General features: G+C 34.0%; 1 protein-coding gene across 3 annotated transcripts in view; it reads left to right on the top strand.

Moving 5' to 3' along the window:
- The window catches only part of LOC111059359, a 100,581-nt gene that overhangs the window by 63,540 nt on the left and 18,725 nt on the right, over positions 1-18,316 (top strand). For all 3 annotated transcript variants that reach the window (XM_039428489.1, XM_039428491.1, XM_039428490.1), the window contains exons 5-9: positions 3,065-3,316; positions 6,377-6,666; positions 11,400-11,538; positions 13,653-13,893; positions 15,862-16,130. In XM_039428489.1, coding sequence (XP_039284423.1) covers positions 3,065-3,316; positions 6,377-6,666; positions 11,400-11,538; positions 13,653-13,893; positions 15,862-16,130 — 1,191 coding nt within the window. The remainder of the gene's footprint in view (positions 1-3,064; positions 3,317-6,376; positions 6,667-11,399; positions 11,539-13,652; positions 13,894-15,861; positions 16,131-18,316) is intronic.

Raw genomic sequence — 18,316 nt, forward strand, 5'->3', positions numbered from 1 at the left:
ATATTGATTCTAGGAGAAAATAAAAGAATCCAAAAGAATAATGTAATAAATACATGTGGTAAAATGCAACGTCCTCCAAAGTAGTTTTCAGGAATCCAACCGACCTTGAATTGATTTTCATTACATAATATCTTCTGGATAACACAAAAACATGTTATTTAATCAATAGAACATTTCTTTGTAAACACTAAAATAAACCAGAAAGTTTTCCTGGATGAAGGTCATCTCTCAAGAAGTGGATTTTTTTTTTTAATTTCTATGTAGGCTATAAATTTGAAATTTTTGAGAAAATCAATTTGAAAACATAAACTAGTTTTAATTGTCGCCTATATTTTCTTAATAGGGTAGAATTGAAGTGCACTCCATCAAAGTATGAGAAACAAATTGAAGCTTTTCTAAGTTCTCACGTATTTCTCTCCTACAGTACTTACTTTTTCAATTGTGGACCAATTTAGCATGATTTATTATTGTGTTTTCCAACAAAATGTTTCATCATACAAACGTAGATCTTGTTTGGTTTCATAATGAGATAATCATTCGCAAAAAATTGATTGGCAATATCAATTTCATTAAGCAACAGTAAATGGATTAATTTTTCTTACTTCAAAATACTGTGTTTCCCAAGTTATGACATACATAGTTAGCAAATTTCAGGACTTATAATTTTTTTCACTCTTCAAATATTCATGATTATGTTTAGTTGAGAAAAATAAGAATCTATTCCCGTTAAAATTCATTTTATTTATTTATTTAATTTATTAATACAAATAAAATCATATAGCAATGACTGGGTGAGAAACCGGCTCAGCCAAAACAACCCTTCTCCCAAATTTTATAAACACTACTGGTAGCATTCCCAAAATGTAAAAGCAAAAGTCAATATTCATGTGATGTAATAAGCAAAAATCCACAGCTAAAACACAAATTTGAATTTTGTTACAGGATTATGTTGTATTTTTTCACTGAAACTCTATTTCTCTATCAGGAAAATCTTATTGCTTTTGTTTGGATTGACATTATTTCCAAAGAATAAAAGAAATATTCATTAAATTGAATTATGGAAGATAATTAAATCATAATAGAGTATTTGTTATCAAACTACATCGACTTTGAAGCAATTAACACCTGTTTATGTTCAATGTCTGTGAAAGTTTAATTGCCGTGATTCTATTATTTACGAGCTGTTCATTGTTAATTTCCTGTAAAACACGTATTTCACAACAATAAAATTTCGCCCTAGGAAGTGGCATGTGAATCTATTTTCGTTGAACGTAACCTTCTTTCAAAATCTTAGTTACTAGAATAAGATTTCTGTCATTGGTTCATCCTTTTACGAGCGCGTTAGTATTTCATTCTCTGTTTAAAAATAATCAGTATTTTGCGTAGAGTCCTGTTCTTAAAATTTAGCGATTTTTCTTTTGATGTGAACTCTAAGTCGACAGATGTGCATTCAGATGCAATGTTCGTTCTCATGCTGTGGATGGCATTTTTCGAGCTTGGTTTTAGGTTATTGATGGTTATTGATTTCATCATTTTATATTAAAAATGATAGATATTATGCCAACGCACAAACCTAGGCTTTGCTGGCTTTGTCGGATTGAAAACGAGTTATTTTTAGTTTAAGAGTCTATGTGTTATTGGAATCTTATAATATATTCCTTGCTTGTCTATTATTTTTATGATTCATACATCGTATTGTTTTTAATTTGATTTGATTCGATTATTGCATCAAATAGTATATCAAGTGACTTTTAAAAATATCTGCCAAACTATATTATTCTCTCATATTTCATCATGTCGATTGTTTACCATGTTTTTTGAATTGCATATCTCAATAATTTCCTAAGAATTATAGCTCATGTTATAGTTAATAACTCAATGTTTGAAGTAGGCTATCATTGTGAAAAAATAATTACTTTTTTCTTGATTGGTATTCTAACATAAACTTATTTATCAGTATTTTCTCAAAACTGATGAGACTCAAATTTTCTCAAAAACCTATGCTGAAAGCACTCACTCAGAAAACTTATGTAATCTCTCAGTAACTTTTATTATTGAAATAAATGTTATAAAACCTAAAATTGGGCTGTTCAAATAAATTGAAAAAATAAGGTTTGTACATAAACCTGATGTGGCTATCCTTCATTATAATAATGGTATGTGATTGAATAAATAAATTACCAGATACATTATTTATTTATACCAGATATTGATAAATAGATACTGAAAGCATAGAGGATAAATTAATGGCTTTCCCTATTCTTGAATCGAATAATAAAACAAGTAATTAATAGTTGTCTTAATTGAAATTAATAACATCTCTATTAGTTTGGTGTCAGGTGTAGCTTCTAATGTTTCTGATAGAATTCTCGGTTTTTAAACATAGTATTTTTCTATTTTCTATAAACTTGCTTCTATTTATCAATTTTGTTTAGAGAGTATGTTCTCTACATCATAGTCTCACAGTAATGCTGTACAGTACCAGCCATTCAAATAATATCCCCACAAGACGATATAAATGAGCAATATATCCCCACAACAAAAATCATTAATCAATAATAAAAACTAATCTATATGTCTTAACAATTATTTAGTAATTAGAATTAACTAAATTACTAACAACGACCACGCAACTTGTCAAAGTTGTCATTTAATTCCCAAAACTTTATAATGAATGTAAAACGAAATTTATAATGAAATTATTCATTTATTAATTTATTCTATATAATTCAACTCAAACCATAAAACTACAATATCAAACTCATTCATTCTAAGTCATCAGCGTACAATTATTTTCAACTCCATTTTTTATCATCTTATTACTTATTTTGTAGTAATCGGTGTAGGCAGATGTGGAATAATGATTGCACAAGTCAGAAACTTGCCGTCTATTCGTTCCTGTCTATGAGACACTTAAGATTCTCATTGTTCACCTGTAAAAATTTATTACTTTGTCATTGCATTCGTCTCCTCATCAGCCATGCCCTATCTTTCTAGTTCTAGCTCATTTTTTTCTTTCAATTATTATTTTTCATTGATCAATAATTTATGTTATTGGTTGCAGGTGAGCGCGGAAAAGAAGCGCTGTACAGCCGCGGTGGCGGATCGCGGAACTAGCGATGAGGTTGGCAGCAGTGGTGGTGTGGGTGTGAGTGGAGGTCGCCCCTCCTCCTGGTACGAGGAGACAGTGACGTCACGCACACGTGTCCGACCCGACACCGACACGGCACGACGACACACGGCAACGACACGCTCGTGGTACGGCCTGCCGGCTGCTGCCACTACCACACACCATTATGGCGCGCTTTCTGAAGAGGTCAATTCATTCACTACAATTTTATTTCTTGTTTAAGGGTCAAACACCTTGGGCTGGCCACTAACGCTGGGGCATGTTCACACTCATGTTCATCATACATATTTTGTCATAAGCGAGAGGCTTCTAAAATAAAATAAACAACCAATAACAATAAATAAACCATTGGGAAATTACCAATTATAATGATAGAAAAATAATAATATTTAACCTCAAATAGAGCAGTGAAGAAAAAATAAACAACAAAAAATCAGAGACACAAAAACATAACCTCAACAACGTTTGCTAGAAGTTTTTCGCTGTGATGAAACAACAATGTATGATGAAATGTGTATCGTGCATGTTCATTATGCATGTCCTACCGATAGTGGCCAGCCTTAGGCTAACTAACAGACATGTAGGCATGTCAGACGAACATTTTCTAGTATACCTGACTTGAAAGAGCACACTAACGCTCAGTCGAAACTACTTGAACAGTCTATAACAACAAATAAACCACTGGAAACTTACAAATGATGATGATGAAAAATTAGTTGAGCTAAAATAGAGTAGCAGGTAAATAAACAACAAAGAATCGTAGACACAAAACCTAACATCAAATTCAAACAACTGTTTTTGCAAGACAGCATTATGCAAAACACAAAAAAATGTACATACCTTCCGTATCGTTAGTGGCCAGCCTCAATGTTGATGTTATAAAGGACTCGTCGTAATTGAAAGTAAGAGAAGGCAGTACAAGCCTGATGAGTGATGACAGAGATAAATGGAGGAAAGTGGTAGAGAATGCCAAAGCCCACCCTGAGCTGTATAGCAAACAAGAGAGGAGGTTCAAAACATAGTGGAATGTAGTGGACGAAGGTTGAGGTATCTTAGCTGAGGGTGTTAAAAAGTAATGAATGTATTGAAATGTGTCGGAACATAGTGGATCGGCGAAGATAGAAGGAAGCGGACACATTTCATCATGCATTATTGAAACACTCTTAGCTACCTTCTCTGCTTCGCTCCATCTTCGCCGCTCCACTATTATTATTATTTGACCTATAATGAAAATAAATTAAATCGGTCAAGTTTTTGAGTTTGCATATGGACCTTAAGATAAAGCCCATTAGGATGCAATGGGCTCTTGGGCTTTTGGCCTTCTGTAATACAACTTTTGAGTTAAGATTCGTCATTTAAAATATTCAGTTTTGGAAATTGTAATTGAATTTCTCTTTCTTATCAAATTTCTTGTTACAAATGCATATTTAATAGCTTTAGAATCTCTTTACCAAGGGAGAAAATGGTAAAACTTATAGTAAAGCACTTGTTCTGGCTATTATCTTCCTCTTTAACAAACTTCAGACTTGGAAAAAATCAATCTTGTGAGTTGATATGTAAAAATGGTGGTGCACAAATCGTCATGAAGGGATGAAATTGATGTTGATTTCTTGTGTGAGCACAACTTTTCTGTAACTTTTCAAGTGCTAATTGCTCATGATGACAATTATACAGTATCAAATTTTCTTCTACCACTCAGGGATTCCTAGTCAACTTCTATGCAAGATTGCACATGTTGAAGCTGTTGTGAGTCGGGTTCAAGACCATTCAAAATCAGACTTATAAATAAATCATCTTTGACTAGCTTCAATTTCATTATTTTTGTTGTGCACTGCCTGCTCCAGATTTATTCAGGGTTGGTGAGATTATGGAAACAGCTTAATATTTTTTACAAGGATAACTTGACAGTAGGGTTCACTGGGGATCCTATTGGAATCAATAAAACTAATTTACTATTGCTTCAAAATTTTGTTCCGCGATTTTGGGAAAGTGATACTTGATTTCGATACAATATTTCAAGAGAAAATGAATGGCAAAACCGCACATTAATAGTATATCAAACTGTTTCGAAGTTACTAATAATTCATACAAAAATGCAATGCTGAGTACATTAAAAATCTGACAGATCTACTTTTCTGTTCAAAGTGTGAAATATGTTAGTAGATGAAATTTAGAAGACATAACCTTATTTTGGACTGAACCTCAAGAGCCTGTTCACATGACAGCGATTTACGCTCGATTGTCGCGCGGTCGACCAACCGAGCGGTTGCCAGGTATAGGGAAACACATTGTGCCGTACACATGCAACGCTCGGTTTTAGTAGTCGCCGGCAAATCGCGGCGGTTGTAGTTTCCAGTCCAACCGCTCGGTTGTCGCTCGATTCTCGGGCGGGTCGATATACTAGAGCAGGCATGAGAGCGTACACATGTCTTCAGTCAACCGAGCGGTTTCGAGCAGAGCAGTTCACATAGTGCACATTCTATTACAATTTCAGTTCAATTAAAATTGTATTTATAACAATTTTCAGTTCAGTTAGTTGATAAGTTCAGTTTAATTTAGTTTGTAGAGGATCATAGTTCATAGTAGTATCTAGTTCAGTTTAGTTTCAAGTAGTTCATAGTAGAAATATGGAAGTAGGCCGAGAATCCTTTGACACTGAATTGTTTATCGATGAAGTGGCGAAAAGAAAGTGCATTTGAGACATGGAGTGCTCGGATAACAGGAATAGAGTTCTGAAAAGGTCTGATTGGCAGGAGATAAGACATTTTTTCAGAGAGCAGCCGTTCACGGGAGCAAAAAACAGCCTTAGGTATATCAGGGCCAGTATATAGTATAGGGGTAGCTAGTACCTATATAGCTGGGGCTAGTACATAATTTCATTATGTATTTGAATTTTTTTAAAATAACACCAGCATGATAATATTCTACACACAGTAATATGAATAATGTAAGAAGCAGTAATATTAGAGTATATATAGTGATAAAGATTGAGTACATAGATTTTGTAGTAATTATTTATCATAACCGAGCGCAAACCGCTCATGAATCGCTGTCATGTGTACGAGGCTGGCAAACCGAGCGATTTGCCAATCGAGCGACAACCGAGCGTAAATCGCTGTCATGTGAACAAGCTCTTAATGTTACCTAAATTTAGGTAAAATGGAGACATAAGTGTCTTGTTTATATTCCTATTTAGGTGAGAACTCTTGTGTATTTATTTCCTGTTTGATTTGTTGGTTTGTGCAGGACCTTCACTCGTCGCCGCACCACAGAGCAGCGAGCAGCGGTCGCCCCTCAGAGCTGCTGCGGTCGCTGGTCTCCATGGCAACGCTGAGCCGGCGCAAGAGCTGCTCGACAACTGCGCTGCACCATTCGTCGCCTGCGCGCGCGCACTCCACAATCACCGTGCAGCCGCGCAAGTGCGAAACAGTGGTCGCGCTCAGCAGTCTGCAAATGGAGCCGGTCAACCGACTGCGCATGCCCAGCCGCGTCTGTTCGCGCTGCTCCAGTCTCTTGTCGATGGCTTCGTCTTCCAGGTACCTAAAAAGTCTGAAACAATAATATTCAATAATAATCAATATCAATAATTTTATTCAACACAATATACATAGAATAAATCAAAATACAAACCATCACAATCAAAAAATAAATTTCTAATAAAATACAAAAACAGGCTTCATGGTGAGGTGTGCTGAAAAGAAAGAAAATAGGAAACAGTTCTTTAAATAGTAAATGTTATACTAAATAGTTTTGTAGAGTTTCTGTAAATAGATACGGTTACTCATACATAGTGTTTCACGAAAGGTATAACAGCCGAAGATCATAGATTCTACATGAAATTTGCAACAAAAAGAAAGGTTCGGTAAAATTTTCTTATATGGACCTTAGTTTTCGAGATATAACGATTTTTCAATGTTTTTGAAAAACGACAATAACTAAAAAACTATCAGTCAAAAACTAATTCAAAGAATATGGTTGGAGAGGATATGGTTCATATAATTTGTTCCTTTTTATTTATTTATTTTTGACGTTTTTGTACTTTTTATGAGCGCTCAAAGTTCAAAAAAGTACATTCGTCGAGTTCAAAGCCAAATTTTAAACAGTTTGAACGCCCATAAGAAGTTCAAAAACTTCAAACAAAGGAGCAAATCAAATGAATCCTATTGGAAATTCTTTCCTCTTTCAAATTATATCCTTAGAATTAGATTTTGACTGATAGTTTTCTGCTTATTGACGTTTTTTCAAAAATATCGTGAAATCAATATTTATCTCGAAAACTAAGGTCGATATAAGAAAATTTTACTGGACATTTTTTTTGCGAATTTCATGTAGAATCCATGGTCTCCGGCTGTTACACCTTTCGTGGGACATCTGTATAAGGCCGGGGATACTTGTGTCATGCAATGACACAGTATTGACACATGCAATGACATTATTTAACATTCCGATCCTATACCGATTCAATCGCGGATGACTACGGCCTAGAATGGTGCATGTCACACATGCCCGTCACTATTGCCCTTCCATCTTACAAGAATATTGGACATGAGTAGAATGATCATCTTCACCACAATGGTTTGTGAAAGATGACAGCTGATGTGATTCTATATAGAGGAAGTTTGGATTTACATTACATGATGTTGCAAGACTGAAAGTCTGACTTCCTCAAGAATCTCCTTTCCTTTCCTATGTGTAGAAGAGAGGACCTACAGTCCTAACTCCGCTCCAATAAAAGCAATTATTCAATTAAATTTCTCCCCTTTGAAAACTTCAAACTATTCATCTATTCTTTAAATTGAACTCTGTGTCAGTATGATAACCAAAACTATAGGTTAGCTGGTTGGCAGCTATATATTACTGGTTGGCAGTTTCCTAGTGTGCCTTTCCGATAGAGGCCGTGTGGTCTGCTTATAATGTACTAGGGGCTGCTCTAGCGGGTTGGCATGTCTGACACAATGTTGGGGCAATCACTACACAGTTTGGAAGTAATTTCTATTGGAAGTGAACTTGATCTCTCTGTATCATACCGATTTTTATGCTTATTGATTTGTCTCTCAGGAAGGAAAACCTTTACAATCATTGCTCAATGGACTTATTAATTTCAAAAGAAGATAAACAGTTTCACAACCTAAAATATTTGAAATATTCTACAAAACAAATATAGTAGGTAACTATGTGTCGAAAATTTCTATCCAAATTTTACGTTTTAGTAACTGTGATTAGTTTTGCCAATCTGTCAAGTTAAAACCATGTAAGGATTACATTATTATTGTATTATAGTTAGTTCCACGTTGTTAAAGACAGTGGAGAGAGATAGAATAGCATTGCCGATTCTCTGCCTTGCCATTGCCTTCTATACAGGATAGCTGATACCGGTATTCTTGTTTAAAATAATAAATTATTTATTTATTTATTCGTGGACAGAATCACAAATCATATAAATAAGATTAGGAAGGAACAACAGGCTTGGCCCAAATCTATTCCATTCCCAAATTTTGATAAATTAATAAAATGAATTAAAATAAATTATTATATTTTATTTGTCAATGAAATACTTTTTCAATTATTATTTTTTTAATATTGTGTTAATTAATTATATCTTTACATTACATTGTCAAAAAATGATCTGGCAACGTTGCAACCGCTAGAAAAGGATAGCGCTATCTGCTATGTAAAGTGACAGACAAGGATAGCAACACCAATGTTAGTCGAAGACTGCCGTTATAACGTGGACCTAGTGATGTAAAATTCCCGGGAATTTAAGATCGAGGAAATATTCCCAGGGAATTTAAGGGAAATATTCCCAAAAATCATAAATTCCTGGGAATTTATGGGAACTTAAGGAAATTTATGATTTCTTTCATAAAAAATGACCGAAAAAGACGTTTTTTGTTTCACAAGGTTTCAATCACCTGTTATACAACAGATTTTTGTAAGAAATATAAGGATGAATAACTTATAAATTGCAGTAAGTTCAAATAAAACAGTAATTTAAAGTTCATAGACTGATCATACACTGAAAGGAGAAATGAGCACTCAATAAATCATTCAATTGCACCACTATTATCATGCTTCTTTCATGTCTAACAAGTTGAATAATAATTTTTTACTTACCAATAAATGCCTGTAAATCAGGTAAACAAAGTCAACAAAGTCTTGAGTGTAATTTAACTTTTATTGCATGATTTTATTCAATTTCTCCGCACAAAAATAATTGACCCCTTAAATAAAGATATGAGTAGAATATAAATCCAAAAATTAGAAATTATAAAATACAACAAAATAGGCTAAGCTAAAACAAGGAGTATACTCGAGCTTAATTCAATATTAAAAAGAAAATAATTCCACAGCTCACAACCTTTCAAGAGTCATTGAGGCTCACTTAACTTGTAATAAGATACTAGTCCAGGCAACGAATGTTCAAAAAGATATAGATGGAAAAGTTTGGAACCCAATTATTGACCTCGCAGTCCTTTTAAGGATAGTTAGGGGGTAAGCATATAAAAAGTCCTCACTCCTACCACACTCAACACTAAAACTGCTATAAAAATTTATGGAAAGCATTGAATTATGAAATAATACATTACATATATAATTTGAATTAAATTAATTAAGTTTGTGTTTTGTTTCAATGTGGAACTTAATGAAGAATTGGAAAGTCGCACATAACCTTTATTTGGACAATTTATTTCATGAAATTGGGATAAAATGAAGTTTTGGACTGTAGTCTGTTTCTTTGTCCTTAAGTTGATTTTAAATGATAAATAAATAAATTGAAGAGAATTGAATGCTCTACAACTCTACACTGTCTTTTAAATACTCCTATAGTCCAGTCAATGAAATAGAGGGAAAATTTTGGAACACAATTTTTGACCCCGTAGCTCTTCTTTCAAGGATAGTAAGGGAGTAATCATATTAAAAGTCCTCACTCCCACCCCATGTGTAAAAAAATTACATTTTTTCGATGCATTGTTGTTGAGTAATAAGCCCTGAACGTGCAAAAAGTTGGAAGAATAACTGTCTTTTCAAAGATTTTACACTTTTAAAAGTGAATATCTCAAAAACAAAAGAAGATATCACAAAACTCTACTGTACAAAACTTGTAGGAAATTTATCTACCTTCATTTTTACTCCGTTGGCCATGTCGCTGAAATGCATTTTCCCCAGTTACATGCATGTCAGCCAGAAATGAAAAAAAATCAACTTTTAAACTACCCTCATCCCTTAAGCTAAAGAAGTAGGGATGAGGACTTTTGATATGTTCACCTTCTAACTAGTTCAAACAAAACTGCGAAGTCAAATATTGTGTTCCAAACATTCCCTCCCAATTTCCCTGAAAATTGATCTATTGTTGTTAAACTGAAGATTTCACACTCAACACTATAACGGCTGCAACAATCGTTGGGAGATGCGTAAAATAATGAGACCATAGATGAAATTGAAGAGAATATGATGCTTTATGAGCCCATGATTAGCACGGATTTTATCAATGAATTGTTAAAAAGTTATAAGGCCAAAAAGATGAAAAAATCGGAGCCGGAAGGGTTTTCTTCAAAATGTGATACCTTAGAGAGCTCATACCTAGAAAACTATGAGAGATATGGAAAAATGTTTGAAATGAAACTTGTAGGATAATTTGTGAGCTTTAATATTATGATTGTGTTCGACAAACATTTCCGAAAGACGCATATTTTTCGAGATATATGCAAAAAACAAAATATGGCACTTTCAAACCACCCCCACCAACTTAGCACAGGGGGTAGGAGTGAAGATTTTTTATATGTTTACCCCCTTACTACCCTTAAAAGAGCTACGGGGTCAAAAATTTTTCCCTCTATAATCTTTCATTGACTGGACTATACGAGTATTTAAAAGACAGTGAGTGAGTGAGCAAAAACAGGCTCAAAGAATGATGATTTTATTGATTATATCAATGTAAAATGTGGCTGAGCTTGATCAATATCAAATAGAATGATGATTTATTGATTATATTGATGTAAAATATGAGTGGGATTGATCAATTTCAACCATTTTTAGAACAATTTTATAAATTTCTTCAAGTTCCCATAAATTCCCAAAATTTCTTGGCCTCGGAAATATTACCAAATCATAAGTTCCTTCCCACTGGGAATATTCCCGATCCACATCACTACGTGGACCTCACTGTAGTCATCCTAGGCCATTACAACAACAACCTATCAATGAATTGAATAACTTAACAATCTTATCAGCCTCGATAATAAGTGAGTTTGCGCTTTGTGTGTTGCAGGTACTCGATAGACACAGTGACTGGAGGGTTTGTGCAGGTGAAGCCAGCGTCGCCCGCCCTCTGCAAGCTGTGCCTCGTTGAGCTTCCTCCCTCCAGCATGTGGACTCTGCAGCAGTGCTCCTGTGTATTCTGCATCGAGGTCAGCTCCACTAAAGAGAATAATTATATATATTACATACTTGTTTCTGTCAAAGATCGTAAAATTCACCAAGATTGGAGTGAACTGTATTATATTTAATTAATTTAATTATTATAGAAATCACTAGAACCCTTTTTATACTTTTCTATATAAACCATTATCAGTTGATATACCTTTACTTCGAAAACTAAATGATTCTTTGGAAATGAATTATTTATTTATGTGATTTCTATAATAATTAATCAGTTCAAGTAGCCCTATTAAAATACTTTATCAGAATATATTTAATTTAGTGGAAGAAAGCTACCTTGATACGTGGTTCAGCGCACTCAACAGTGTTCTTGTTCAATTCATAATACTATTATGATTGAAACAACATAAGTAGAACAAAACTGTCTTCTCCCAAATCGTTATAAGATGTTACATTGTTCAAGGAATAGATGTATGTTAACTTGAATTTTAAAAACACTTAGGCCGGTTTCCGAGCTCGTGATTTAGCTAAGTCCTAGACTTTGAACAGCTGGAGTCAGAAAATTGGCTTTCCGTAGTATCAGCTTTTATAACACTAGTCGTAGTTTTTATTTTCTCATTTCTATAAATTGGAAACGTTTTTCCTTGACGAAATTAGACATTCCCAAATAATTCAAAATAGCTGAAACTACACTATTTTCTTTTTATTTTATTTTGTGTTCAACTTTCTAGTTTTTCGAAATTTAATTGAAACGTGACTATGACAATGACTGCGACTACGCCCCGTTTTGTAAAACCAATTTTCTGACTCCAGCTGTTTAAAGTCTAGGACTTAGCTAAATCACGAGCTCGGAAACCGGCCCTTATGATGTGTAAATGCACTTACTATTGGTAGTGACGATCGTTTCGACCTTCAGACAGTTAGAATGTTTTTATACATTCATGTTTTCCCAACTACGAACCCACTTGCCCAATTCTGCTTCGTTTATTTCATAGTGCATTCTTTTAGGTACTTAATGGTTCTGGTGATGTTATGAGACATAAATGAAAATATTTTTTTTCATTAATACTCTCCCATCTGCGAGTCACCTCACCCATGATTAAAGCTTGCCCTTTTGGGATATAGCTCCTCTTTCTCTTTTTTACAAACTTATTTGAATTATTTCTACAGTGTATGGTTCACGTTATAATGGCAGTGGTGAAAGATAGGAGAACAGCGTCTTCCTTCCTTGACACTGCCTTCTATAGAAGATAGCTGATAGCGGTATATCTGATGAAATATAAACTGTTCATTCTTGATAAATATGATCAATTATAATTATATTCGTCAAGAAAATGTATTTTTTATGATCAAATAATAAGTTTTAATAATTGAGTTTAGATATTTTTTAATCATCTTTCTATATTGTTGAATGAGATAAATCGTTTCAGACTCTTCTTCGCACACAGGCACCATAGCCCATGTAAATAATATTCATTTTCTGTATTTTTGTTACTATGTTTCAAACATGTTTGTATCATTGAAAAGGAAATAAATTAATTTGAATTTGAAAAACGATCTGGCAACGTTTCAGAAGTAGAAAATGATAGGGCTGTCTGCTTTGTCGAATAATAGACAAGGATAGGAACACCAATATAATAAAACTGTCATTATAACTTGGACCTCACTATTGTATGAGATAAATCGATTCAGACTCTTCTCCGCACACAGGCACTATAGCCCATGTGAAGAATATTAATTTATTCTCTGTGTTTTTGTTGCCATTATTCAAACATGTTTGTATCAAGTAATGTTACGAGGAGTGGTGGCTCGATCCTCGGTTACCCGGCACATAGACTAATCATTCTGCAGAAATGCCCACACTATTGCGCAATAAAAAAATAGACTCTCATATAATTTTAAAGATTTTTCCAACTTTCCAAAGATGACCGGAAGGATAAGGGAAGTTCTGTTAAAAGGAGCGACATATACAGTGGATGTATGTGTGGATGTCTTGAGGGTACAAAATTAAGAAAGTTTATTATTGATTGTTACGATTCAATGTTGCGAAGCTTGTCTTTTGTATGCAACTCCTTGAATAAATGAAATTTAATTGATTGATGTTATGAGACATGAATAGAAAACGATTTGTTTGTGACTTCAGTGCATGCGCGCCTACGTGGAGTTCGAGATCAACGAGGGAGCGTATGAGATCTCATGTCCGGACGCACTGTGCGAGCAGCAGGGAGTGATTACGATGGCCGAGATGGAGCGTCTAGTCAGCGCAGACACCCTCGACAAGCACAAGCGCTTTCGCCTCAACCGCGAGGTCGAGCTCGACAAGAGTCGCACCTGGTGTCCGCGCGCCGGCTGCGAGACCGTCTGCACTGTCTGCTCTGTTGGCGGTAACTTGCAATTTTTAAAAATTTAAAAATAAATCCTTAATTCATAAGTGCTAGAGGAGAGTGAGGGAACAAGAGATATTTTTTTCAAAATTTATGTATGTGTTTAAAATTGTGTATAAATTCACATAGTTACCTTGAACCTCCCTACATATCGTATAAAAATTTCAAAGGATTCAAAAACTTTTTTGATATGAAAATCTATACTTCAAGTGGATCCTTGAAAAAACTTTACTACCCAAAGTCATGTTTTGCGGAAATTTTTACTTTTCCTAACTTTACTACTTAGTTTTCTCCCATTCTCTTCATCAAACCATTTCCAATTTTTTGTTTTTCTTTCAGCTATTTTTATTATTGTGAAAAAGGATACCAATCGAACAAAACTTCGGGGGTAATAAGAAACATAACTGTTAAATTCGTACTTAATCAGTTTTTGTCTTTGTTTTGTTACTATTTTGTTGTGTATAACCTGTTTATCATGTTATATGTTGTGTTTCTTATTTCCCATATACGGTATTTGAAAAAATTCAAATATATTTATATTTTTACTTCATTTTGATTATCAAGAATAATTTCCAAGTGTGCAATTATTAAGCACATTTTTCAAGTATAATTTCCAACTATAATCAAGTATTCAACATTTAAATCATGATTTTCTAGTGTTTTACTTACAAATTAAAAGGTTGTAAAAAACTTTCGGCCTTCAACTTTTTGAACCTAATTTTTGAATACTCATTACTTTGAAATGAATTGAGAGAAAACCCTGAAATTTGGTGGGGCATTGAGATACACCAAGGAGATGTCCCTAACAGTCTCCTTTGATTTTTAATGCTATTACTTAGTGAAATGACTACACAGTTCCTTGTTAACCCAAGTGGGGCAATGCTGACAAATCCCACCCACATTCTGGCGCTCATCGTCATTTCTATGCATTGGTATTAGTGTGGATGTGGTATACAACTGAACATAATGTTGAACATAATCAATACCTGTGCGTAAGAAAATTCAGTTAACGTCGACGCTTAGCTCTAGGGACAAACTAATTCCGCTAGATCGCTCCAGCTGTACTATTCACTTGCTGCCCGAGCATAGCAGGCGTAAACCCGTGCTTTAAAGGTACACATACCAGCGGCTATTATTGTGTCTATAAAAGAAATTTGAGCATCAACTTTATTCATCAAGAACAGTGCTACAAGTTTCTATGAATTTTAAGTCTATAGAACGAACATTGAATGTGAAAAAGGAGTTTAAAATGCATAAAAATTTAATTTTTTCAGATTTTCAAAAACAAAGTTGACGTAATTTCTGCTATATTGAAGAGGAGACTTGCATATTTTTCTCAAATTTTTCCGACCAGTAGTTTTTGTAGGGTATGTGTACCATCTGCCTCAAAAAGTGACTTTTGAAGCCCTATTGTTTGCTAACAGAAGCTGATAAAAATGTCCTAAAAACCTGTTCAAGAGATTATAAAAAGAAAAACTTTTTTTTAATTATTGAATGCACAACCTTAACCCAAGTGGGGCAATGCTGACAAACCACCCACCCACACTCTGGCGCTCATCGTCATTTCTATGCATTGGTATTAGTGTGGATGTGGTATAAAACTGAACATAATGTTGAGCATAATCGATACCTGTGAGTAAGAAAATTCAGTTAGAATAAACATCCTCTACCATATTTTAAATGAGAATTTATTTTCACTTGGATGGGGAATATAATTGCGTTGCATGATAAATGCCCCTCTAAGCAAATGGTTTGATAAATAACTGATTATTTTTCAATTCAATTCATCTTCAATGATAAAAACATATTTGAATAATAGTAATAATAATACAGAGAATGAGTATTCTTTACATGGACTATGGTATGATGATGACTGTGTTTCGTGTGCTCTTGTACATTTATCTATGAATGACTTATTAGATGTTGTGTAGGCTCATTTTTACAATTTTGTATGAACGTGTTTTGTAGGCACATCAGTGGGCGGTTGCCAGCCGCAGTCGGTACACTGTCCGACGTGTGCGGCCGACTTCTGCTCGTCGTGTCGTGCGCCGTGGCACGGCCTTGACATTGCATGTCGGCCCGACCAGCTGGCTCAACAGCAGCTCACCTTCGACTCGGAACTCATCAAGTGCTGTCCCATGTGCGCAGTGCCCATCGAAAAGGACGAGGGCTGTGCGCAGATGATGTGCAAACGCTGCAAGCATGTCTTCTGCTGGTACTGTCTCGCCTCGCTCGATGTGAGTGCCTCAACCTCATTCATTAATCATTCTTCATATGACGTCAATTTCGATAAAATGAAACTAATTCAAATTTCAAATTCAAATTCAAATTTTATTCAATCCAATTCACAATACTTACAAATTATGAGAAAAAAATAATACAGCTTAACAATATTAGAGTAATAAGTTAATATTTTATAAAGTACATAAAAGTCTAATTTATTAAACAAATAACAATAACATCAGACAAGAATTCGAACATGCTAAACCAGGACTAATTTGTGAATTTGGATAGAAAAATACTGCTTGCTGAGAGTACAAAACTCTACGTCTGCGAGCAGGAATGAATATCTGATAATTTATGAATTTATAGAGAAGTAGAAAAATATAAAAAGAAGAAAGAAAGAAAAATTAGCAACCAATCATTCACACATTCACACTAACCATGCTCACTCTCCAATTCCAGCTCATTTAGCCAATGCATAGCCACCATTATCAGAGTATTTTAACTAAGAAACCACATTGAATAAGGTCTCTAGATAGTCAGGCATAAGACCTCTAAGCCATCCAAGAACTTTTGTTTTAAAAACAAGTCGATTTTGTGTTCTCTTAATTTCAAGAGGAATATTGTTGAAAAACTTAGGGCCGAGAAATGCAAACGATTTCTGGAAACAAGTGGTATACGATTTAGGAAGTCTTAGTAAATCAGATGTCACTCTCCTAGTTTGATAGCTAGGAACATCCCTGAACAACGCATGACCACAGTTTCCAGACATAACATAAAACTAATATAGATTTCAGAATGATTTCTAAAATTTGCAGGTTTGACGCCTAGTGAGGTCAGACTCCCCATACATAGTACCCTCCGTATACCCCCATATTACCCTCTTTACATCAAAAACACTTTTTACTTTTTTTAAAAACACAATAACTTTTTAGAATTATTAAATATTCAATAGTTTTAATAATAATAAGTAACCCTGGATATTAATTTATACTCAAATATAAATTTAATTTCTATACCTATAGTGAGATTCCGGTAGTTTCAAAGTAAGCATGTGATTAACACTGTTCTCCTATCATTGTATGTTATCAGATAAAGCACATAGCTCTATTGCTCTATTCTTTCCTAACGTTAACAAATTGTGTGTTATCAGAGAAAGCAGATACCTCTATCCATTTTCATCGCCGCACTGTTGCCAAATCGTTTGTAGCCTATTCAGAAATATGATGTATTAGGTTAAGATATATTTGTGCTTAAGATATAAGTGGTTAAGATTATATTAGAGCTATGTTTAATAATGATATTTTTTAAGGAGGGGGGAAACAATAGAGACCTGCAGCGTGGCGTGATTATTAAAACTAATATAACAGATCACTACAGTATTTCACTGCACTTGAGTGAAGCCATGAAAAATAACACGGTAACAGAGAAGTTATGGACTAAAACTGTAACTGATTTTGACGAATTAATAGCCGACTTACAGGTTGAAAACTGGTCTGATGTTTACAGCACCGAAAATATCGATCAAATGGTTAGTAATTTCATTGAAAAATTGACACAACTAACACACAAAAGAACAAAAACAATAAGACTAAGTAAAAAAAATAATTCACTAAAAAAATGGATAACATTTGACAAATGGAAAAATGGAAAAAATTGACAGCTGTTGTTTTTGGAGTAAGTTTGAGTTTTTTTCACGTTTTAAAATTTTCAATTAATAATACAGTATTTTTCAGTTATTAGTGATGATTTAGTGAAGTATTCTTATTTAAATTGGTTTTCAACTTTCCTAAATTCTAAATTTCTAGTTTATCAATATTTTGGACTCAAAATTGGACAAAAATCGTGAAGTGTAAACATAACCTATTTTTGGACAATTTCTATCTAAATTTGGGAAAGGAACAGTTTTGGGCTTTAAGCCTGTTGTTCCTTACCCAATCATTCATAGTTGCATGTGAGTGATATTGTAACCTATGTATCAATGTATAAATAAATAAACACCCAGTCTAGTCAATGCAATCCGAGAAAGAGACAAATTACACAGGAAACTCTCACGACAACTGAACAATATTGAATTACAAACCCGATATAAGAACTACAGAAATACTTTAAATAATTTAATAAGAAAATCAAAAATAGATTATTTCAATGAGAAGTTTGATGAACATAAGAATAATGCAAAGAAAACTTGGGAATACCT

The sequence above is a fragment of the Nilaparvata lugens genome, chromosome 5 (genome assembly GCF_014356525.2).
Source record: "Nilaparvata lugens isolate BPH chromosome 5, ASM1435652v1, whole genome shotgun sequence".
NCBI lineage: Eukaryota > Metazoa > Arthropoda > Insecta > Hemiptera > Delphacidae > Nilaparvata > Nilaparvata lugens.